This window comes from Cricetulus griseus, chromosome 5, assembly GCF_003668045.3.
Source record: "Cricetulus griseus strain 17A/GY chromosome 5, alternate assembly CriGri-PICRH-1.0, whole genome shotgun sequence".
Lineage (NCBI taxonomy): Eukaryota > Metazoa > Chordata > Mammalia > Rodentia > Cricetidae > Cricetulus > Cricetulus griseus.
In genome coordinates, this window is record NC_048598.1 from 168,542,941 (window position 1) to 168,567,617 (window position 24,677).

The window sequence follows — 24,677 nt, forward strand, 5'->3', positions numbered from 1 at the left end:
TAGGGCTACAGATTTTTTTTGAGTTAATCTTATATCCTGCCACTTTGCTGAAGGTGTTTATCAGCTGTAGGAGTTCCCTGGTAGAGTTTTTCGGGTCACTCATGTAGACAATCATATCATCTGCAAATAGTGAAAGTTTGACTTCTTCCTTTCTGATTTGTATCCCCTTGATATCCTTTTGTTGTCTTATTGTTCTAGCTAGAACTTCAAGGGCATATTGAAGAGCTATGAAGAGAGTGAACAGCCTTGTCTTGTCCCAGAATTTAGAGGAATTCCGTGAGTCTCTCCATTTAATTTGATGTCGGCTGTTGGTTTGCTGTATATTCCTTTTATTATGTTAAGGTAATGTTATTATGTTAAGGTATTATGTTAACCCTGATCTCTCCAAGACCTTTATCATGAAGGGGTGTTGGATTTTTCAAAGGGTTTTTCAGCATCTAGTGAGATTATCATGTGGTTTTTTTCCCTCAGTCTCTGTTTATATGGTGGATTACATTGATGGATTTTCCTATGTTGAACCATCCTTGTATCCTGGGTGAAGCCTACTTAATCATGGTCTATGGTTTCTCTGATATATTTTTTGATTCGATTTGCCAGTATTTTATTGAGTATTTAAGCATCAACGTTCATGAGGCACATGGGTCTGTAGTGTTCTTTCTTAGTTGTGTCTTTGTGTGGCTTGGGTATCAAGGTTATTGAAGCCTCATATAAAGAGTTTGGCAATGACTCTTCTGCTTATATTGTGTGGAATACTTTGAGGAGAACTGGTGTTAGCTGTTCCTTGAATTTCTGGTAGATTTCTGCACTGAAGCCATCCATTCCTGGGCTTTTTTGTTGTTTTTGTAGGGAGACAGTTGATGACTGCTTCTACTTCATTAGGGGTTATAGTTCTATTTAACTTGCTTATCTGTTCTTGATTTAATTTTGGTAAGTGATATCTGACCAGAAAATTGTCCATTTCCTTTAGGTTTTCGAAATTTGAGGAATACAGGTTTTCGAAGTATGGCCTGATGATTCTCTGGATTTCCTCTGTGTCTGTTGTTATGTCCCCCTTTTCATTCCTGATTTTATTAATTTGCATGTTTACTCTCTGCCGTTTGGTAAGTTTGGATAAAGGTTTGTCTATCTTGTTGATCTTCTCAAAGAACCAACTCTTTGTTTCATTGATTCTTTGTATTATTCGCCTACTTTCCACTTTATTGATTCCAGCCCTCAATTTGATTTTTCCTGGCATCTACTCCTTCAGGGTGTATTGGCTTCTTTGTGTTCTAGAGATTTCAGTTGTGTTGTTAATTCTCTAGTAAGGAGCAAGTTCCAGGATAGGCTCCAAAGCTACACAGAGAAACCCTGTCTTGAAAAAAAATAATAATTATTATTTAGTGTGATTATTCAACTGTTTCTTCATGTGGGCACTTAGCAATATGAACTTTCCTCTTAGCACTGCTTTCAAAGTGTCCCATAGTTTTGGATATGTTGTGGCCACATTCTCATTGAATTCTAGGAAGTCTTTAATTTCTTTTTTTATTTCTTCCTTTACCAGGAATTGTGTAATTGGGTGTTACTTAATTTCCATGAGTTTGTAGGTTTTCTGCAAGTCGTGTTGTTGTTTAATTCTAACGTTATAGCATGGGGGTCTAATAAGATACAGGGGTTAATTTATTTTTGTACCTGTTGAGGTTTGTTATGTTGCCAAGTATGTGGTCGATTTTAGAGAAGGTTCTATGTGGCTCTGAGATGAAGGTGAATTGTTTTGTATTTGGATGGGATGTTATATAGACATCTGTTAAATCCAATTACACCATAACTTCTATTAGTTCTTTTGTTTCTTTGTTAAGTTTTTGTCTGGTGTTCCTGTCCAGTGGTGAGAGTGGGGTGTTGAAGTCTCCCACTATAAGTGTGTGCAGTTTTATGTGTAATTTGAGTTTTAGTAATGTTTCTTTTACAAACGTGGATGCCTTTGTATTTGGGGCATTAATGTTCAGAATTGAGACTTCATCTGATGGATTTCTCTTGTGATGAGTAGGAAATGACCTTCTTCATCTCTTTTGACTGATTTTAGTTTAAAGTCCAATTTATTGGGTATTAGGATTGCTACCCCCGCTTGTTTCTTGGGTCCATTTGATTGGAAAATCTTTTCCCAACCTTTAATTATTAAGTACCATCTATCTTTGAAGTTGAGGTGTGTTTCTTCTATGCAGCAGAAGGATGGATTCTGTCTTCTTATCCATTCTGCTAGTCTGTGTCTTTTTTAGTTACCATCTGCCTTTGAAGTTGAGGTGTGATTCTGGTATGCAGCAGAAGAAAGGATTCCGTCTTCTTATCCATTCTGCTAATCTGTGTATTTTTATAGGCAAGTTAACACTATTAATATTGAGAGATATTAATGACCATTGAGTGTTCATTCTTGTTTGTTTTGTATTTGGTGGTGGTGGTGAAATTATGTGTGGGTTTCCATCCTTTTTCTCTTTTGGCTGTTGGTAAAGTGCGATTATCTATTGTCTGTATTTTTCTGGATGTAGTTAACTTCCTTGGGTTGCAGTTTTCCTTCCAGAACTTTCTGTAGGGCTGGATTGATGGATATGTATTGTTTGAATTTGGTTTTGTCATGGAATATCTTGTTTTCTCCAACTATAATGATTGAAAGCTTTGCTGGGTATAGTAGTCTGGGCTGGCATCCATGGTCTCTTAGTGTAGGTAGAATATCATCCAGGACCTTCTGGTTTTCAGAGTTTCCATGGAAAAGTCAGGTGTAATTCTGATAGGTTTGCCTTTATAGGTTACTTAGCATTTTCCTTTGCTGCTCTTAATATTTTCTCTTTGTTGTGTATGCTTGGTGTTTTGATTATTATGTGGCGAGGTGACCTCTTTTTTGGTTCAGTCTATTTGGTGTTCTGTAGGCTTCTTGTATTTTCATTGGCAAGTCTTTCTTTAGGTTGGGAAAGTTTTCTTCTATGATTGTGTTGAATATTTTCTGTGCCTTTTAGTTGGCTTTCTTCACCTTCTTCTATACCTATTATTCTTAGGTTTGGTCTTTTCACGGTATCCCATATTTCCTGGATATTTTGTGTTAGGGATTTGTTGGACTTAAGATTTTCTTTGGTTGATGAGTCTATTTCTCCTAGTGTATCACCAACTCCTGATGTTCTCTCTTCCATCTTGTATTCTATTGGTTATGCTTGTATTTGTAGTTCCTCATGGTTTACCCAGCTTTTCTATATCCAGCATTTCCTGAGATTGTGCTTTCTTTATTGCCTCTGTTTCATTTTTTAGGTCTTGAACTGTTTCCTTGAAAGATTTGTTGATACCTTGTATTTTTGGTTTGTTTTTTCTTCCATTTCTTTAAGGGATTTTCTCATATTATCTTTGAGGCTCTCTATCATTTTCATGAAGATGTTTTTAGGTCATTCTCTTCTGATTCATCTGCACTGTTATGTTCAGGTCTTGCTGGTGTATGGTCCCTACTCTCTGGTGGTATTATATTGGTTTTTCTGTTGTTGAATGTGTGTTTATATTGTCTTCTTCCCGTCCTTTCTTCCGGTGGGTGTAGCAGGAGTCTCTTCCTCTCCTGGTGGGTATGAGACCAAGGTTCCCTTCTGGTAGATGCAAACAGTTCCAATACTCTGATCTGATGTCTGTCCTCTTCTTGTGGATGGAGGTGGGACTGATACTGGGCCCTTGGTGGTCTGGTTGTTTTGGATCCTGCTGAGTCTGTATGCCAGGAGCAGACCCCCTGCATCAGGTGTCCCAGAGGAGGGTAGGGAAAGCCAGCTTGCATGGGGTTTGAGGTATGCAAAGTGGCTCAAGTCTGGAAATTGATAAATAGGCTGAGATTCCTTCTTGCCACAATCCAATGTAGCCTTCCTTTGATTATTTTGAGTATATTTTTCTGCTTATACAAACCAAAAATTCAGTAGGCTTCTTATCTGTTTAATGCCTAGAAACACCATGACTGATTAGCTGATACCAAAGGTCCATATGAATCAAACCACCATAAAACCCACCTTGCCAGTACTTAACAATAATGGTAGTCCAGTATGGCTACTTGTAGAGAGCTGCAGAAAACCGCACCCAAAAGATGGCGCTGGTTTCCGCCTTCCGCCAGCCCGACGGCGAGCGCTCTCTGTGGTAAACAACTCCAAATATGGTAGAGGTCATGTATCCTCTTAATTCTGCTTGGAGACAACCTATCCTGGCGCGCCACGTAGGGTTAGGTGATTGGTAGATGTAGACTATATCAGGCCCCGTCTCCCTCGGCCTGGGGCCGCCGCCTCCATTATACATTGTACAAAAGCAAAGAGGTTCCCGATTAAACTGTGTTTGAAGAAGATTCCTCGGTGTGGCGTCTTTCTTGCTGGTCAAGGGTGGACGCCGCAAGTGGTGGCCCGTACGGGGAATTCAGAACTTCTCACAGTCGGGGCGGCGCCGGTAAGTTCCCAAGGTAAGTGGAACTGTAAAGTCCGCGGTGAATGCGGAGATAGGTCTCCGGTAAAGGAGCACCAAGGTCCTCAGGAAAGAGGAGATAGGTCTCAGTAAAAGAGTACCAAAGCCCTCGGGGAAGAGGCAGTAAAGTCTCCGGAAAGGAGCAACATTGTTCGCGACAAAAGCGAACCGAAAGTAAAAAACCTTCGCTTCTGCTTTAATTTGCAGAGTGAAAGTAAGTTAATGGACCCCGCTATTATAGTGGTGATTTGGTTGCTTTTTAATATCGCAGTGTGGGCTTTTGTTTTCTGGTGGTGTTATCCGACTTGCACACCTTCGGAGCGCGCTAACTAAGACAAAAGCACAATGGGATCGTCACAATCACATCCAATTTTTCTGGCTCTTCAAGAGCTACTTCATTCTAACAATTTAAGGTTAACTAAAGCCACATTACAGAGGTTCCTGAGTGAATGCGACACCATTGCACCCTGGTTTGCAGCCTCGGGCAATCTCACTGTGGATAGTTGGGATAAATTAGGGAAAGACCTGGATTTTGCCTGGGAGCAAGGAGCGTTGAAGCCGAGTGTTCGCCCGGTTTGGCGCCTGGTGCGCAGCTGTCTAGAGGACAAAGGGGGAAATAAGAAAGCTATAGCAAATGGACAGGCTGCCCTTGAAATGCTCCAAGAAGAAAGGTCAGAACAGTCAGAAAGTGAGAGAACAAAGGAGAAACAGAAAAGGGATAAGAAGCGAGTCTATCCTTCTCTAGGAAGGTTGAGGAAGGAATTAAAAGAACCAGGAGAGGATTCAGAATCAGAGGAGGATATATGTGAGGATGAGGACATCATGGAGGAAGAGGAGGAAGAGATTATTGAGCTCATGGAAAAACATTCATTAAAAGTATCAGAAAAACAGCGTCCTAAAATGGCGACTGTAAAACAAGGGCACCGCCCTATCGCTCCTCCCCCCTACTGCTCGAAAGAGGAAGTAGGAGGTCCTGGTTGCTCCACCTTCTGTCCGGAAGTGTGGCGTACGGTTCGCACTGAGTTTCGGGTTACTCGACCACTGGCTTATCCAGTTTTTACAGACGGTAACCAACAGAGATATCATGAACCAATTGACTTTAAAATAGTCAAAGCTCTGGCAGAATCGGTACGCACCTATGGGGTGACGGCAGCTTTTACAATTGCTCAGGTAGAGGCGCTCGGTCGCTACTGTATGACACCCAGTGATTGGACAAATTTGGTAAGAGCTTGCTTATCACCAGGACAATATTTGGATTGGAGAGCTTTTCAAATTGAGTTTGCCAATGATCAAGGTGCGATTAATCGTGCAGCTGGTGATCAATATTGGGATGTGGACATGCTTCTTGGTCAAGGACGTTTTGCACAGCAACAAACAGGATATCCTCCTCAAGTGTATGATCAGATTAATCAAATAGCCATTAGGGCTTGGAGGTCTCTGCCTAACAAAGGTGAGGTCAGTGGAAATCTTACAAAGATATTACAGGGTCCTATGGAACCCTTTTCAGACTTTGTGGCAAGAATGGTAGAAGCTGCAGGAAGAGTGTTTGGGGATCCAGATGCTGCTATGCCTTTGATCAAACAGCTGATTTATGAACAGTGTACAAAAGAGTGTAGAGCTGCAATAACTCCATATAAGGGTAAAGGCCTTGAAGTCTGGATGAAAGTCTGTAGGGAGTTAGGGGGTCCGCTGACTAATGCTGGACTAGCAGCTGCTGTGATGCAATTAACTAAGAAAGGTGGAGGTTCAGGAGCTTGCTTTAAATGCGGCAAGCAAGGGCATTTGAAAAAGCAATGCCCCGAGGGAGGAAACACTAAAGTCAATAACTTTGCTCCGCGCCCTAAGCAACCTGGCTTATGTCCTAGATGTAGAAAAGGAAATCATTGGGCTAAGGATTGTAGATCAGTAAAAGACATCAGTGGACAGCCTCTTGTTCAGGGGTATGGAGGAGCCCGTTCAAAAAACGGACGACGGGGCCCACGACCCCAGGGCCCACAAATATATGGGGCCATGGAGGATCAGAACCAGGAGCAGAGTCCCGAAACCTGGCCCTCTCTTCGTCATCCGAGGGACCGAGGAGAGCCACTACAGGCTCCGCGGGGCTGGACTTACGCTCCACCACCAGACTCGTATTAACTCCCAGAATGGGGGTCCAGCTTGTTGACACCGATTTTAAGGGACCCCTTGAGCCTGGCACAGTAGGTTTGCTTATAGGAAGATCATCTGCAGCATTGAAAGGTTTACGAGTACATCCTGGAGTTATAGATCCTGATTACATGGGTGTAGTAAAGATCATGGTAGAATCTCCTAGAGGGATTACAGCCATTTCTCCTGGAGACAGGATAGCACAGTTACTGCTTTTGCCAAGCTTGCATGACAAGTTTCCAGCACAAGCCAGAGAGAGAGGAGAGGGAAACTTTGGCTCCACTGGATCAAACTTAACTTTCCTAGCTTTAGACCTTGATCAACGTCCAACCCTTGAGTTAATAGTGAATGGTAAGAAAATCTTAGGCTTACTAGATTCTGGAGCTGATAAGAGCATCATAGCCACTAAAGATTGGCCCTCTGGCTGGCCTATACAGGTTTCTTCTCAAAGTTTACAAGGTTTAGGCTATGCTAAGGCTCCTGATATGAGTGCTAGACAATTGCCTTGGAAAGATCAGGAAGGGCATTCAGGGACCATGCAACCTTATGTGTTAGACTTACCAATTTCATTATGGGGAAGAGATTTGTTAAAGGATATGGGTTTTAAACTCACAAATGAATACTCAGAAACATCTCAAGGTATCATGAAACGAATGGGATACGTCCCAGGCCGAGGCCTCGGGAAACATCTGCAGGGTCGTACCAGTCCTATTATTCCACAACCGAGACCAAAGAATCTAGGTCTGGGTTTTTCCTAGGGGCCACTGAGGGAGGTATTCCTATTACCTGGAAAACAGAGGAGCCGGTATGGGTTCCTCAGTGGCCACTTTCCTCTGAAAAACTGGAAGCTGCTAAGACTCTAGTGCGGGAGCAGCTGGATCTGGGGCATATAAAATCCTCTGTATCTCCATGGAATACTCCTATTTTTGTCATTAAGAAAAAATCTGGTAAATGGAGACTGCTTCACGATCTTAGAGCTATTAATCAACAGATGCAAATTATGGGCCCTGTACAACGTGGTCTTCCACTTTTAACTTCTTTACCTGCATCATGGCCTATCATCTCTATAGATATTAAAGATTGCTTCTTTTCCATACCTTTGTGTGCCAAGGATTCAGGGCGTTTTGCGTTTACGCTGCCCTCTTGTAATCATGAACAACCTGATTTAAGGTATGAATGGATAGTGTTGCCACAGGGGATGGCCAATAGTCCTACTATGTGTCAGTTGTTTGTAGCAGAAGCAATTGCTCCTTTGAGAGTGGACTTTCCAAAGATTAGATGTGTTCATTATATGGATGATATTTTATTGGCTGCCAAAGATGATAAAACGCTTAATAAGGCATATACAAAATTGGTAAAATTGCTTGAGATGCATAATTTAGTCATAGCCTCAGAAAAGGTACAAAAGGACACTGTTGTTAACTATCTAGGGGCTAAGATTCTCCCTCATACAATTATTCCACAAAAGATAGAGATTAGAAAAGATAATTTAAAAACTCTTAATGATTTTCAAAAGTTGTTGGGAGATATAAATTGGATAAGATGTTATTTAAAATTACCAAATTATGAGTTGAAGCCATTGTATAATATTCTCAATGGTGATTCAGCATTAGATTCACCTAGGCAGTTAACTGCTGAAGCCAGAGAAGCTTTAAAGAAAGTGGAGACAGAATTACAAAATGCCAGCCTTAAACGGCTAATAGAAAATATGGATATTCTTTTGTGTGTGCTTCCAACATTCTCCCAGCCTACAGCTTTGCTGTGGCAAGATGGTCCGTTACTATGGATTTATTCTAAATCCTCCCCAGGAAAAACTATTGAATACTATCCTGCAGCGGTTGCTGACTTGGCTCAAAATGGGATACAGCAATGTATTCAATATTTTGGGAAACTACCAATTAAGATCATAATCCCTTATACTGCTCAACAAGTTAAGATACTTTGTGGAACTGTGGATGATTGGGCAATTCTTCAATGTGGATTTTCAGGAGAAATAGATAATCATTATCCAAAACACCCTCTAATGTCATTTTTTAAAGAACATCCAGTCATTTTTCCTAAAATGACTGCAGCAGCTCCTATTGCTGGAGCCGCAAATATTTTCACTGATGGATCCAAGACGGGCTGTGGAGCCTACATGATAGAGCATCAGGATCCAGTGCAATTTCAATATCAGCCTGGCTCCCCCCAAATTATTGAATGTAAAATTGTTCTTGAAGTGTTTAGAAATTGCCCGTTCTCCTTTAATCTGATTTCTGATTCGGCATATGTTGTGAATGCTGTTAAGGCCCTGGAGGTTGCAGGACCTATTAAACCTAATAGTACAGTTTGCAAACTCTTACAGGAGTTGCAAAAGTTGATCTGGCATCGCGATCAGAAATTTTTTATACAACATATTAGAGCTCATACCAACTTGCCTGGACCTCTATCAAAAGGCAATGAGATCGTAGATCTCTGTACTAGAGGGGAATATGTATTTTTCGCTTCCTCTATGGAACGAGCACAGCACTTTCACAAACAATTTCATGTATCTGCAAAAACTTTACAGCAAAGGTTTCAGCTATCTCGAGCAGAAGCTAGACAGATAGTATTGAATTGTCAACAGTGTATAACCTTCTTGCACCCCCCTAGCCTGGGGGTCAATCCCAGAGGGTTATTGCCCTTGAAGATCTGGCAAATGGACGTAACTCATTTTTCAGGATTTGGAACTCTTAAATATATCCATGTGTCTGTGGATACCTGTTCAGGCATCATCCATGCCACCCCTATGAGTGGGGAAAAGGCTCGCAATGTCATTGGACATTGCCTTGAGGCGTGGGCTGCCTGGGGAAAACCTCAGCAATTAAAGACTGACAATGGTCCTGCTTATACAGCTCAATCTTTTACCTCCTTCTGTAAACAGATGGAAGTCCAATTAAACCATGGCCTGCCTTATAATCCCCAAGGACAAGGAATAGTTGAAAGAGCCCATCGCACATTGAAAGAATGTTTATTAAAACAAAAAGGGGGAATAGGCCATGGTAGAACACCAAAGGAACAACTATCTTTGGCTCTCTTTACTCTGAATTTTTTAAATTTGGATTCTCAAGGCCTTTCTGCTGCCGATAGGCACCAGACTCGGGCACCTGCTCAGAAGGGCTATGTAAAATGGAAAGATATCCTTACGGGTCTATGGCATGGACCGGACCCGGTATTAGCATGGGCGAGAGGTTCTGTTTGTGTTTTCCCTCAGGATCAGCAAGACCCGGTGTGGATTCCAGAGAGACTAACGAGGAGGTGCAACAAACAAGATGAAGCCTCCGATATTGATCCTGCTGCTGATCTTGACAACACCGTGGCTGATCCAGGCCAGAGAACAAATCCTGTGGGCCATAGCGAAAGCGTGGCCAATTCCTTTGCCTGTTCATAGCACATCTAAAGTTTTGCCTGTTTTCTTTTCTACTAGTTGTGAATTGGGTTTGCCTTGTGTCAATTTAGATCCTGACACTGCCCAGTATTCAGCCACTAATATTTCTCTCAATGGAGCATTATGCTTCTCCCTTATTAATAATTCTAACCCATGCATTTGGTTGAAGAATGGTTCTATTGGCAATTGGCTTGATCCTCTTACTAATAACCAGATCTCGAGTGCTATGCTCACTGAAGCCCTGTCTCAGTTTAGTACAGGCGCTAGTTCTGGCTCTGGCACTGGTACAAATGGAACCAAAGATGTAAATATCACTACATTTCTGATGCTGATGGAGGGGCTCCGACCCTCAAATTCACGCTTTAGTCAAGAGAACTCCACTGCTCGACAAGTCTTGCCTTATTGTGCACCCAATCGAGGCTATCCACCTCATTGGACGCCTTGTCAGAGTCCGGATCACAAACTTAAGCAGATAGCTCCAGGTTTTGAATTTACTCCCCCTCTTGGCAAGTACCAGTATAACCTAACTCAGGGAGGTTCCCAAAGAACAGGCAGTAAAAATACCTGGCCATGGTTTCAATGGGTACTCTCTAACGAGCGTGGAGCATTTACTTCTCTTGAACCTTTTGCGGTTCTCCAGAATCTCTGCATAAGACTTCTTAATGTTTCTGGTACAAGGGATGAGAAGGGACCTTCTCTTAAGAATCTATCAATACATAAAGCTTTGAATAATCTCACTGTTCCAGCTAGCCCAGTATGCTTAAAAGCTCCTTTTTTCTTTCTGCTCTCTAATGCTACTGATGCTACCAAAGAAGTGATCTCGTGCAATTCGACTGATGTCTCCTGCATTGCTAGCCAATGTTGGAATGGTTCTGCTAATACAGCAGTAGTGATGAGGATTCCTATGTATGTTCCTATTCCAGTCAAAGTGGATACAGGAACGTTTCCCATTACGGAAATCATCAGAACCAAACGGGATTTTGGCATAACTGCAGCATTGGTTACTGCCATTACCCTTTCTGCAGCAGCGGCTACGACTGCCGCCGTTGCCATGGCTGCTCAGGTCCAATCAGCTGAGACAGTCAATGATATTGTGGAAAAAACAGCTACAACATTAACTACCTTGAGATCTATTGATGGCCACTTAAAAGCTGGCATTCTAACTGTGAACCAAAGAGTGGACCTGTTGCAGGAACAGGTGGATGATTTAGTAACCTTAACTTCCATAGGATGCATTCATTCCTTTTCTTCTTTGTGTATCACCTCCAGGATGGCCAATAATTTCACGGAGAACAGCAACCTGAGTTGGCAGTTGAGTGCCTACCTTCAGGGAAATTGGAGTCAACAGTTCGAGAACCTGACAGACACCCTGACACAACAGATTATTGCCGTGAATGCTACACGCCTGAGCCTGCCCACTGTTAATACCCTCTTAACTACCCTTAAGCGAGCCTTTAGTTTAGTTAAGGAATGGGCTGGAATAGGGGTTATGTTTTCCATGATGCTGTTAGCCATTTTTGTTTGCTTGTGGTGCCTATGCAGGATCAGGAAGTCGCAAAAATCCCAAGCTGCTATGTTGGTACAGGCCTTTGCTGCTGTGGAAGCAGGACAGTCCCCTCAAGCATGGTTATCCATGCTGACAGACAAATAGATGTCTGTCTCGCCCTTGCTGAGTGAGTAATGCGTATCTGAATCAGTCATGCTCAATGACGGGCACCTACCCTCATGCTGAGCGAATAAGCATACATGTGTTCCCTTCAACCTAAGACATGAGCCTGTGAGGGCGACACAGTGACTCTTTGACGGGTAAGATAGGGACACTGGGGTTGAACCTAAGACAGAGATGACTGAAATCTGACAACAGATAGATACTGCTACTCCTATAATATTAAAACAAAAAGGGGGAACTGTAGAGAGCTGCAGAAAACCGCACCCAAAAGATGGCGCTGGTTTCCGCCTTCCGCCAGCCCGACGGCGAGCGCTCTCTGTGGTAAACAACTCCAAATATGGTAGAGGTCATGTATCCTCTTAATTCTGCTTGGAGACAACCTATCCTGGCGCGCCACGTAGGGTTAGGTGATTGGTAGATGTAGACTATATCAGGCCCCGTCTCCCTCGGCCTGGGGCCGCCGCCTCCATTATACATTGTACAAAAGAAAAGAGGTTCCCGATTAAACTGTGTTTGAAGAAGATTCCTCGGTGTGGCGTCTTTCTTGCTGGTCAAGGGTGGACGCCGCAGCTACTGCTTCACCTATGCTGCCTGTTACAATAACTATTGTTGCCTTGCCTTGGTGATATGGTGACACCATCTCACCCCAGCTACATCAAGCCCATATTCATCCCATTGCACTTAATCATTCACGTGAACAACAGTGTCTACAACCCTAAGGACTGAGAGAAGAAAAAGAATGGCCACCAAATATTTCAGTCCTACTGGTGCCCCCTCACCCTTTAATGTCATATTGGATCAGTGAAAAACAAGTCTTCGTTGTCTTCTGTTTGTGGAAGAGTAGTTTTAGACAGTATATGCACTCTAGCACTGCAATTCCCCTGAGCCTTACATATCCTTTCATCAACCCTAGGCTAAAGGCTAGCAGGCATCTCCAACTCCTTTTCAGTAGTCCATATTTTGACAAATGCTTTGGCCAATCATAAAAACAAACTTTTGACACCATTTTAAATTGTGGGAACTTCCATTTAAAACTTAGAACCTCCACTCAGAGGTCCCATATCAAAAACGTCAGCCTGACCCAATTTTATATTCCTCCCACTATTATCCTGCACTCCTTTTTTCATTCTTCTCCATTTTTTAATTTAAATTAGAAACCGGATTGTCTTATATGTCAATCCCAGTTCCCTCTCCCTCCCCTCCACACCTGCCCCTCACTAACTACCTATCCCACACCCTTTCTGCTCCCCAGGAAGGGTGAGGCCTTCCATGGGGGGATCTTCAGAGTCTGTCATATCCTTTGGATCAAGGACTAGGCCCTCCCCCATGGGTCTAGGTTGAGAGAGTATCCCTCTGTGTAGAATGGGTTCCCAAAGTCCATTCATGTACTAGGGATGAATACTGATCTACTCTCAGAGGGCCTACAGATTTCTGAGACCTGCTCACTGACACCCATGTTCAGGGGGTCTGGATCAGTCCTATTCTGCTTTCCCACTTATCAGTCTGGGGTCTATGAACTCCCCCTTATTCAGGTAAGCTGTTTCTGTGGGTTTCACCAGCCTAGTCTTGACGCCTTTTCTCATCACTCAACCCTCTATGCAACTGGATTCAAGTTTAGTACAGTGTTTAGCTGTGGGTGTCTGCTTCTATTTCCATCAGCTTCTGGATGAAGGCTCTAGGATAGCATATAAGTTAGTCATCAATCTCATTATCAGGGGAGGGCATTTAAGGTAGCCTCTCAACTATTACTTTGTTAGTTTGTGTCATCCTTGTAGATCTCTGAACATATCCCTAGTGCCAGATTTCTCTTTAAACCTACAATGGCCCCTCTATTTTGGTGTCTCTTATCTTGCTCTCTTCTATTCTTCCCCTGACTCAATCTTTCTGATCCCTCATGTGCTCCTCTCCCCTCCTCTTCTTCAATTCTCATTCTCCTAGGTCCCTCTTCCCTCCCCCAAGCTCCCAAATTGCTCAGGAGATCTTGCCCCTTTCTCTAGGGGACCATGTATGTCACTCTTAAGGTCCTCCTTATCTCCTGGCTTCTCTGGCAATGTGGATTGTAGGCTGATAATTGTTTTCTCTACATCTAAAATACATATATGAGTGAATGCATACCATGTTTGACTTTTGTGACTGGGTTACCTCACTCAGGATGGTTTCTTCTAGTTCCATCAATTTTCCTGCAAATTTCAAGATTCAATTGGGGGGAATATAGATTGCTCCCAGATTCTGGCTATTACAAATAATGCTGCTATCAACATAGTTGAACAGATGTCCTTGTTGTATTAATGTGCCTCTTTTGGGTATATTCCTAAGAGTGGAATTGCTGAATCTTGTGGGACACTGATTCCCATTTTCCTGAGGAATCACCAAATTGATTTTCAAAGTGGCTTATGAACTGGCACTCCCACCAAGAGTGGAGGAGTGTTCCCCTTTCTCCACATCCTCTCCAGCATAAAAGGTCATTGGTGTTTTTGATTTTAGCCATTCTGACAAGAGTAAGATGGTATCTCAGAGTTATTTTCATTTGTTTCCAAGATGGCTAGGGATGTTGAGCACTTTTTTTAAGTGTCTACAAGTCATTTTAGACTCCTCTATTGAGAATTCTCTGTTTAGTTCTGTACCCAAATTTTTAATTGGATTATTTGGTGTTTTGAAAACTAGCCTCTTGAGTTCTTTGTAAATTTTGGAGATCAGCCCTCTCTCAGAATTAGGGTTGTTGAATAACTTTTCCCATTCTTGGGGCTGCCATTTTGTCTTGTTGACTGTGTCCTTTCCCTTACAGAAGCCTCACAGTTTCAGGAGGTCCCATTTATTAATTGTTGTTCTCAGTGTCTGTGGTACTGGTGTAATGTTCAGGAAGCAGACTCCTGTACAAATTTATTCAAGGGTATTTCCTGTTTTCTCTTCTCATAGGTTCAGTGTGCCTGGATATATGCTGAGGTCTTTGATGTATTTCAACAACAGAAAACCCAATATGACACCACCGGAGACTAGGAACCATACACAGTAAGACCTCAACATCACGATGCAGATGAACCAGAAGAGAATGACCTTAAAAACATCTTCAGGAAAATGATAGAAGACTGCAAAGAGGACCTCAAAGACGACATGAGAAAATCCCTTAAAGAAATTGAATACAAAACAAACCAAAAAATACAAGAAATAGTTCAAAACCTAAAAACTGAAATAGACACAATAAAGAAAGCACAATCTGAGGGAATACTGGAAACAGAAAAGCTGGGTAAATGATCAGGAACTACAGATGTAAGCATAACCAAGAGAATACAAGAGATGGAAGAGAGAATCTCAGGAGTTGAAGACACACAAACGGAAATAGAATCATCAACCAAAGAAAATCTTAAGTCCAACAAATCCCTAACACAAAATATCCAGGAAATATGGGATACCGTGAAAAGACCAAACCTAAGAATAATAGGTATAGAAGAAGGTGAAGAAATCCAAACAAAGGCACAGAAAACATATTCAACAAAATCATAGAAGAAAACTTTCCCAACCTAAAGAAAGACTTGCCAATGAAAATACAAGAAGCCTACAGAACACCAAATAGACTGAACCAAAAAAAAAGGTCACCTCGCCACATAATAATCAAAACACCAAGCATACACAACAAAGAGAAAATATTAAGAGCAGCAAAGGAAAAAAGGCCAAGTAACCTTATAAAGGCAAACCTATCAGAATCACACCTGACTTTTCCTTGGAAACTCTGAAAGCCAGAAGGTCTTGGATCGATATTCTACCTACACTAAGAGACCATGGATGCCAGCCCAGACTACTATACCCAGCAAAGCTTTCAATCATTATAGTTGGAGAAAACAAGATATTCCATGACAAAACCAAATTCAAACAATACATATCTACCAACCCAGCCCTACAGAAAGTTCTGGAAGGTAAACTGCAACCCAAGGAAGTTAACTACAACCAGAAAAACATAGGAGAGAGAAAATCCCAACTTACCAACAGTCAAAAAAAAAGGATAGAATCCCATACATAATCTTGCCACCATCACCAAATCAAAAACAAACAAGAATGAACAATAATCAATGGTCATTAATATCCATCAACATTAATGGTCTTAACTGCCCTATGAAAAGACACAGATTAGCAGAATGGATAAGAAGACAGAATCCATCCTTCTGCTGCATACAAGAAACTCACCTGAAACTCAAAGACAGACAGTGCCTAAGAATTAAAGGTTGGGGAAAGATCTTCCAATCAAATGGACCCAAGATACAAGTGGGGGTAGCAATCCTAATATCCAATAAATTGGACTTTAAACTAAAATCAGTCAAAAGAGATGAAGGAGGTCCCTTCCTACTCATCACAGGAGAAATCCATCACGATGAAGTCTCAATTCTGAACATTTATGCCCCAAATACAAAGGCATCCATGTTTGTAAAAGAAACATTACTAAAACTCAAATCACACATAAAACTGCACACACTTATAGTGGGAGATTTCAACACCCCATTCTCACCACTGGACAAGAACACCATACAGAAACTTAACAAAGAAACAAAAGAACTAATAGAAGTTATGGTGTAATTGGATTTAACAGATATCTATAGAACATCCCATCCAAATACAAAACAATTCACCTTCATCTCAGCGCCACACGGAACCTTCTCTAAAATTGACCAACTACTTGGCAACATAGCAAACCTCAACAAGTACAAAAAAATTGAAATAACTCCCTTTGGCCTAATCAGACCACCATGCTTTAAAATTAGAATTCAACAATAACAAGAACTACAGAAAACCTACAAACTCATGGAAATTAATTAACACCCAATTGCACAATTCATGCGTCCAGGAAGAAATAAAAAAGAAATCAAAGACTTCCTAGAATTCAATGAGAATGCAGACACAACATATCCAAACCTATGTGATACTCTGAAAGCAGTGCTAAGAGGAAAAGTTCATAGCGCTAAATGCCCACATGAAGAAACAGGAGAATAATCACACTAGAGAATTAACAGCACAACTGAAAGCTTTAGAAAACAAAGAAACCAATACACCCTGGAGGAGCAGATGCCAGGAAATAATCAAATTGAGGGCTGAAATTAATAAAATGGAAACTAAGAGAACAATACAAAGAATCAATATAACAAAAAGTTGGTTCTTCGAGAAAATCAACAATATTGACAAACCTTTATCCAAACTTACGAAACAACAAAGAGTCAACATGCAAATTAACAAAATCAGGAATGAAAAGGGTGTCATAACAACAGATACAAATGAAATCCAGAGAATCATCAGGTCATACTTTGAAAAACTATATTCCTCAAAATTTGAAAATCTAAAGGAAATGGACAATTTTCTGGACAGATTTCACTTTCCAAAATTAAATCAAGAACAGATAAACAACTTAAAAAGACCTATAACCTCTAATGAAATTGAAGCAGTCATTAGAAGTCTCCCAACCAAAAAAAAAAAACCCAGGGCCACATGGTTTCAGTGCAGAATTCTACCAGAAATTCAAAGTACAGCTAATACCAATTCTCCTCCAAGTATTCCACATGATAGAAGCACAAGGGTTATTACCAAACTCTTTTTATGAGGCTTCAATAACATTGATACTCAAGCCACACAAAGACACAACTAAGAAAGAGAACTACAGACCAATATCCCTCATGAACATTGATGCAAAAATTCTCAATAAAATATTGGCAAATCGAATCCAAGAACACATCAGAGAAATCTCCATCCTGATCAAGTAGGCTTTATCCCAGGGATGCAAGGATGGTTCAACATAGGAAAATCCATCAGTGTAATCCACCATATAAACAGACTGAGGGAAAAAAATCACATGATCATCTCACTAGATGCCGAAAAAAGCCTTTGACAAAATCCAACAGCCCTTCATGATAAAGGTGCTGGAGACATCAGGGATAACAGGAACATACCTCAACATAATAAAAGCAATATACAGCAAGCCAATAGCCAACATCAAATTAAATGGAGAGAAACTCAATGCAATTCCTCTAAAATCGGGTTCAAGACAAGGCTGTTCACTCTCTCCATACCTCTTCAATATTGTCCTTGAAGTTCTAGCTAGAGCAATAAGTCAACAAAAGGAGATCAAGGGAATACAAATTGGAAAGGAAGAAGTCAAACTCTCACTATTTGCAGATGATATGATAGTCTACATAACTGACCCGAAAAACTCAATCAGGGAACTCCTACAGCTGATAAACACCTTCATCCAAAGTGGCAGGATACAAGATTAACTCAAAAAAATCTGTAGCCCTACTATATACAGATGACACATTGGTGGAGAAAGAAATCAGAGAAGCATCACCCTTTACAATTGCCACAAACAACATAAAATACCTTGGAGTAACACTAACCAAAAAAGTGAAAGACCTGTACCTTAAGAATTTTGAGTCTCTAAAGAAAGAAACTAAAGAAGATATCCGAAAATGGAAAGATCTCCCATGCTCTTGGATAAGCAGGATCAACATAGTAAAAATGGCAATCTTGACAAAAACAATCTACAGATTCAATGCAATCCCCATCAAAATCCCAACACATTTCTTCACTGATCTTGAAAGAACAATTCTCAAATTTATATGGAGAAACAAAAGACCCAGGGTAGCCAAAATAAACCTGTATAATAAAGGAACTACTGGAGGCATCACCATCCCTAACTTTAAGCTCTATTACACAGCTATAGTCCTGAAAACAGCTTGGTATTGGCACAAAAATAGACAGGTAGACCAATGGAATAGAGTTGAAAGCCCTGAAATTAACCCACACACCTACGAACACCTGATTTTTGACAAACAATCCAAATATATACACTGGAACAAAGAAAACATCTTCAACAAATGGTGCATGCATAACTGAATGCAAACATGTAGAAGACTACAGATAGACCCAAGCCTTTCACCCTGCACAAAACTTAAGTCAAAATGGATCAAAGACCTCAACATAAACCCTGCCACACTGACCCTACTAGAAGATAAAGTGAGTAATACTCTTGAATTAATCGGTACAGGAGACCACTTCCTGAACGTAACACCAGTAGCAAAGACATTGAGATCAAAAATTAATAAATGGGTGCTCCTGAAACTGAGAAGCTTCTGTAAGTCAAAGGACATAGTCAGCAAGACAAAATGACAGCCCACAGACTGGAAAAAGATATTCACCAACCCCACATCTGACAGAGGATTGATCTCCAAAATATACAAAGAACTCAAGAAGCTATTCTCGATAACACCAAACAATCCAATTAATAAAATGAGGTACAGAACTAAATAGACAATTCTCAACAGAGGAATCTAAAATGGTTGAAAGACACATAAGAAAGTGTTCAACATCCTTAGCCATCAGGGAAATGCAAATCAAAACAACTTTGAGATACCATCTTACTCCTGTCAGAATGGCTAAAATCAAAAACACCAATGACAGTTTATGCTGGAGAGGTTTTGGAGAAACTCCCACTGCTAGTGGGAGTGCCAACTTGTACAGCCACTTTGGAAATCAGTATGGTGACTCCTCAAGAAAATGGGAATGAGTCTACCACAAGATCCAGCAATTCCTCTCCTAGGCATATACCCAAAAGAAGCACATTCATACAACAAGGACATCTGTTCAACCATGTTCATAGCAGCACTATTTGTAATAGCCAGAAACTGGAAGCAGCCTAGATGCCCCTCAACCAAAGAATGGATAGAGAAAATGTGGTACATTTACACAGTGGAGTACTACTCAGATGAACAAAAAGATGGAATCTTGAAATTTTCAGGAAAATGGATGGAACTAGAAGAAACCATTCTGAGCAAGGTAACCCAATCACAAAAAGACAAACATGGTATGTACTCACTCATATGTGGATTTTAGACATAGAGTAAAGGATTACCAGCCTACAATCCACACTGCCAGAGAAACTTGTAAACAAGGAGGACCCTAAGAGAGACAAACATTGTCCCCTGGAGAAGGGGATTGTTTCAAGATCCCCTGAGAAAATTGAGAGCACGGGAAGAGGTGGGTGGGAGCTAGGAGAACAAGAAGGGAAGAAGAGGAGGGATGCAGAGGACATGAGGGAGCAGAAAGTTTGAGTCAGGGGAAGAATAGAAGAAAACAAGAAAGGAGATACCATAATAGAGGGAGACATTTTAGGTTTACTGGAAATCAGGCACTAGGGAAATGTCTGGAGATCTACAAAGATGACACCAGCCTACAATCTAAGTAACAGAGGAGAGGCTACATTAAATGCCCTCCCCTGATAATGAGATTGATGACTGGCTTATGTGCCACCCGATAGCCCTCATCCAGCAGCTGGTGGAAGTAGAAGCAGATACCCACAACTAATCACTGAACTGAACAGGAATCCTGTTGCAGAGAAGAATGAGTGTTGGGCAAAGGAGTCCAGACCAAACTGGTGAAACCCACAGAAACAGCCACCTGAACATCTGGGAGCTCTTGGTCCCCAGATTGATAGCTGAGATGCCAGCATGGGACTGATTCATACCCCAGGAACATGGGTTTCAGTGAGGAAACCTCGGAAATCTACAGGATCTCCTGTAGTAGTTCAGTACTTATCCCTAGAATAGGTGTGAACCTTGGGAGCCCAATCAACATAGAGGGATACTCTCTGAGCCAAGACACATGGGGGTGTGCCTAGGCCCTATCCCAAAGTATATGATAGACTCTTATGACCCCCTATGGAAGGTCTCACCCTCCCTAGGGAGCAGAAAGGATATGTGATAAGTAGAGTGTTAGATGGGGGGGTAGGGGAGGAAGGGAGGGAGTGGGAACTGGGATTGACATGTAAAACAATCTTGTTTCTAATCCAAATAAAAAAGGAAAAAAAACAATATCCAGTTCTTTTGTATTTGGCAAATTTAGAGAAAATACTCTATGATTTATCTTGTCTTTGTGAGTCTAGAGTTTTATATCTAATTCATTTTTTACCATAACTAAGAAAAACTTTAACTATGACTATCTAGTCTTCAGCTCCATCAAAGACCCCAGAAGGATAAAATGTTACCTAACAACAGGGACATCTGGCTGTCTGGACAAAGTTCTTCTGTAACACTGGGGCATCCATGTTTGAACTACAAGCCTCGTATATCTGACAGACTTTCCTAAGAAGCAGGAAATTGTGAAGGCATTTCTACCGTGTACTGGCAAAGTTTGTCGGTCACTTTCTTTTACATCCTGCTGGTCCAGTTTGGACAGTATACTGTCATGAATTGAGGCAAGTTCAGTTTTTGCCCAAGTGGCTAGCTTTTGCCATAAGGAAAGCCAAATCCATATGGAGTTTCTTTGATGACCACCATCTTCTCTGAAGTAAATTGGTGCTGCCAGGAGCAGATGAGTCTCATTGTCAAGAAAAGTCTTATGCTATTAAAACATTTAAAATGCCGTATTCTGTAGGGCTTTGAAGTATTTGAAGACCATTTACCTAAATATATATGTTTAACCTTGAAAACATACCTAATATGACTACAAGTTTGATTATTATAGATGATAATTACTAACCTGAATTTCTTAATTATACATTCCATTTAAATGAGTTGCATAAGTACAATACCCCAAACGAGAGTAGAAACATACATATAATATAACAAAATAACTTTAAATTTGTATCAGTAAACCAAAATTCATACCAATGTTAACTATTTTGAGATTAATAGCTGTTTTTTATTAAAGTAGATTAAATAGTCTACCATTTTTCCTATCATTGCTATATCATGTACCTATATCCTGATATCATGTACCCTCATAGGAGGAGTTCTGGATTTCATGTGCCCAGATGGAAAGAAGCCCTCCATATTGGGTACACACATGGCAAGAAATCCTGGCTATCATTTCCCTATATTGAAAGCAATCCTGGATATTGGTACCCACATGGAAAGGACTGTATGTCATATATATGCATTGAAAGAAGCTCTACATATCATGCAATGGCATAGGAAGCAATTTAGAATATCATGTAGCCATGTGTGAAGCAGTTCTGGATGCCCTGTACCCTTGAGTGAAGCAGTTTGGGGCTATGTTGTATGTGAGTTGCAGAAATCCAGAACACATTGCTCAAACACAAGAAGTATTCCTGGATTGTTTAACTGAATTAGAAGAAATCCTTGTATCATATGCCACCATGTGTAGCAATCCTGTATATTATGAATTCACACAGGAAGAATTCCTGGATACCATGTGCTGTCATAAGAATAAGAGCTGCATATCATGTTTCAACATGGAACCAGTCCTGGTTATCATGAACAGGCATGTAACTTTATGGGACGCAGTCCTGGATATTGAAGAACTATATTTTATGTATGCATATGGGACAAAATCCTGGACATCATGCAACCAATTTGGAAGCAGTTTAAGATATCATGTAACTGTGTATGAAACAGTCCAGTATGCCATGTACCAGCATGGGAAGCAGTCATGGAGATGCTCTACCTCCATGGGAAGAAACCATGTATATCATGTACAGAAATGGAAACGTGTCTGCATATCATATAACCACATGAGAAGAAGTCATGGAAAGCATGTAGCTGTATGGGAAGCAATCCTCCATATTAGTATCCATGTGGAGGAAAGGACATGACTGGGTGTAAAACAGACTTACACTCAGAAACCATGCTTGATTCCCTGACAGACTGTCTATTCTCAGAGTCAATAGCTGATCCTATGACAGACTAACAACACTCAGAATCATGGCTGTCCCCATGATAGACTGAGTACTTTCAGAGTGCAAGGCTGACCCTGTGACAGACTGACTACACTCAGATGCCATGACTGATGCCACCACAACCAGACTACATTCAGCTGCCAAGGCTAACCTTGTGACAGACTTGGAGTCCATGACTGACCCTGTCACATAATGACTACATGCAGAGACAATATGTGACCCTCTTCTTCAACAAACAAATTGCTTTTCTTAATAGTGTCTCCTAATTGGCTAACCCTTCAACCCAACCCTAACAATTAAGTGCTTATGTCAGTGGTTCACACTCTTCCTCATGCAGCTGCCTTTAATTTAGTTCTTTATGTGGTGTCTACCCTCAACCATAAAATTTTTGTACCTACTTGATAATTGTAATTTCAGTGGTGTTTTTTGAACAGTAATATAAACATCTGATATGGAGGAAGTATTTTTTTCTGAAAGTGACTTTTTTCTGTAAAACGTTTCCTTTTTTAATTTTTTTATTTTCAATTTAGCTTTTCCAATTTAACCTTTTTATAGACTCCTTTTGGATTTCATTTCATGCATCTCAATCCCACTCAACCCCCACATCCCCTCCCATCTGCCCTCTACCCTTGCAACTCCCCCAGGATAAAACAAAATAAATTATAAATGAAAAGAAAAATCTCACAGTGGAAGCTGTAGTGTGACACAGTATACCCTTCAGTCCATATTATTACTTGCAGTGTTCATTGCAATGAGTCATTTGTCTTGTTTGAGGCTTCTGGGTTTTGCTATACCATACATACTGGCATCTCACTGGGTCTCTTTAGAGGATATCCTGTTGTTTTCCTGTGTTATGGAGCTCTTGCAGCTTTGGATCTGCAGGACTTCAGGATCTGCCCCTTCAGATGCTCTGGCAGATCATATGATAGTATGGGCAAACCCATAGCCCTGGTTCTGGGTCTGGGTGTTTGCTGGGTTGATCAGTCCACCAAATCTCCCTCATACTCAACACCAGCACTGCCCAGGCTAGCTCACCCTACGTATTAAGCATCAAGGGATGGGGCTGGTTCTTCTGCCTTCATGTCCTTGGGGCCAGCTCACACACACACCTACACCACCAGGGCCAGCTCTACTTACTGTGTTGCCCAGGCAAGGTGTAGAAGCCACTCTGCAGAGTACTGTATCTGGTGAGAGTCAGGGCCAGCTCTCTCACTCTTGTGAACTCAGGGACATCTCTCCCACCTGCCACAGGCCTTGAGGGGTACAGTTTAGCCTTCTCTCCCATGCTCATGCCACCATATGGCTTATGAGTGTGGGGCCCAGATCTCTCATGCTTATATTCTTGGCCTCACCCACGTCCCATCCATAGGGTCTGCTTACTGTATTGCCCAGGAGAGGTTCAGGGTCCACTCTCCTGAGTACTGCATCTTCTGAGAGTCAGGGACAGCTCTCTCTCACCTGCTGCAGGTGGCAAGGGGTGAGGGAGGAAGGCATCGTTCCCTTGACCTCACCACTACATGACAGATGAGGAGTGTGGAGCCAGCCTTCCCACTCTTACTCACCTGTACTCCAACCAGCAGGCCAGTTCTACTGTGTTGCCCAGGCAAAGTGCAGGGCCTGCTCTCCTGAGTGCTTGTAGCCACTGAGGTGTCCAGCTAGTTTACCAGTTCTCATGACCTCAGGGCCTGCTCTCCCACCTACTACAAGAGGTAAGGGGTCAGAGAATGAGGAGGGCATCTCTCCTCGTTCTCACCACCATGTGTCAGATGAGGGACAAGGCAAAATCTCTCAGGCCATGCCCTGTCAGTAGATTCAGCTCTCCTGTATTGCCCAGGTGAGGGGCAAGGATTGCTCTCCCAGTGCTACATCTGATGATGGGCAGAGTCAGCTCTATCATCTGCCTCAGGTGGCAAGGCAGGAGGGGAGAGAGCCCTGGACCAGCATGTGGATGGTTGTCTCCCCACTCAGTCTTCCAAGACGTAGTTTCATTGCTACAAATTGAACATAATTAAAGCATAGTGATTAGCCATGAAACCAATCTGGAAATATATATCATAAAGTATTTATTTCTAATCATAAATAAATGAAATTTTGTCTTGAAGCATGGGTAACAGTCTTAATATAACAACAGGGAACTACATTGCTACATTTTGTGATGGTATGGATAAAAAGTCAACATCAGTGGAAGGTTGAGACTGCTTCTTTCTCACCAGATCAGAAATTCTAGGGGCAGTCTTTTTGAGAGCACAACGAAGGTCATCTTCCACAACAAGTCTACTTCTGTATTTAGACTTGATAACCAACAAGCTGAAAAAGCCTGTTTCACAAAGGTAGGTTGTTGGAAATGG

General features: G+C 41.4%; 1 protein-coding gene across 1 annotated transcript in view; it reads left to right on the forward strand.

Moving 5' to 3' along the window:
- The first annotated feature begins 4,390 nt into the window (after positions 1 to 4,390).
- Positions 4,391 to 24,677, forward strand: part of LOC118238940 — a 111,095-nt gene continuing 90,808 nt past the window's right edge. The window contains exons 1-2 of the mRNA XM_035445881.1: positions 4,391 to 4,438; positions 9,818 to 11,521. Of these exons, the coding sequence (XP_035301772.1) occupies positions 9,876 to 11,521 (1,646 nt within the window). The 5' untranslated portion in view covers positions 4,391 to 4,438; positions 9,818 to 9,875. The remainder of the gene's footprint in view (positions 4,439 to 9,817; positions 11,522 to 24,677) is intronic.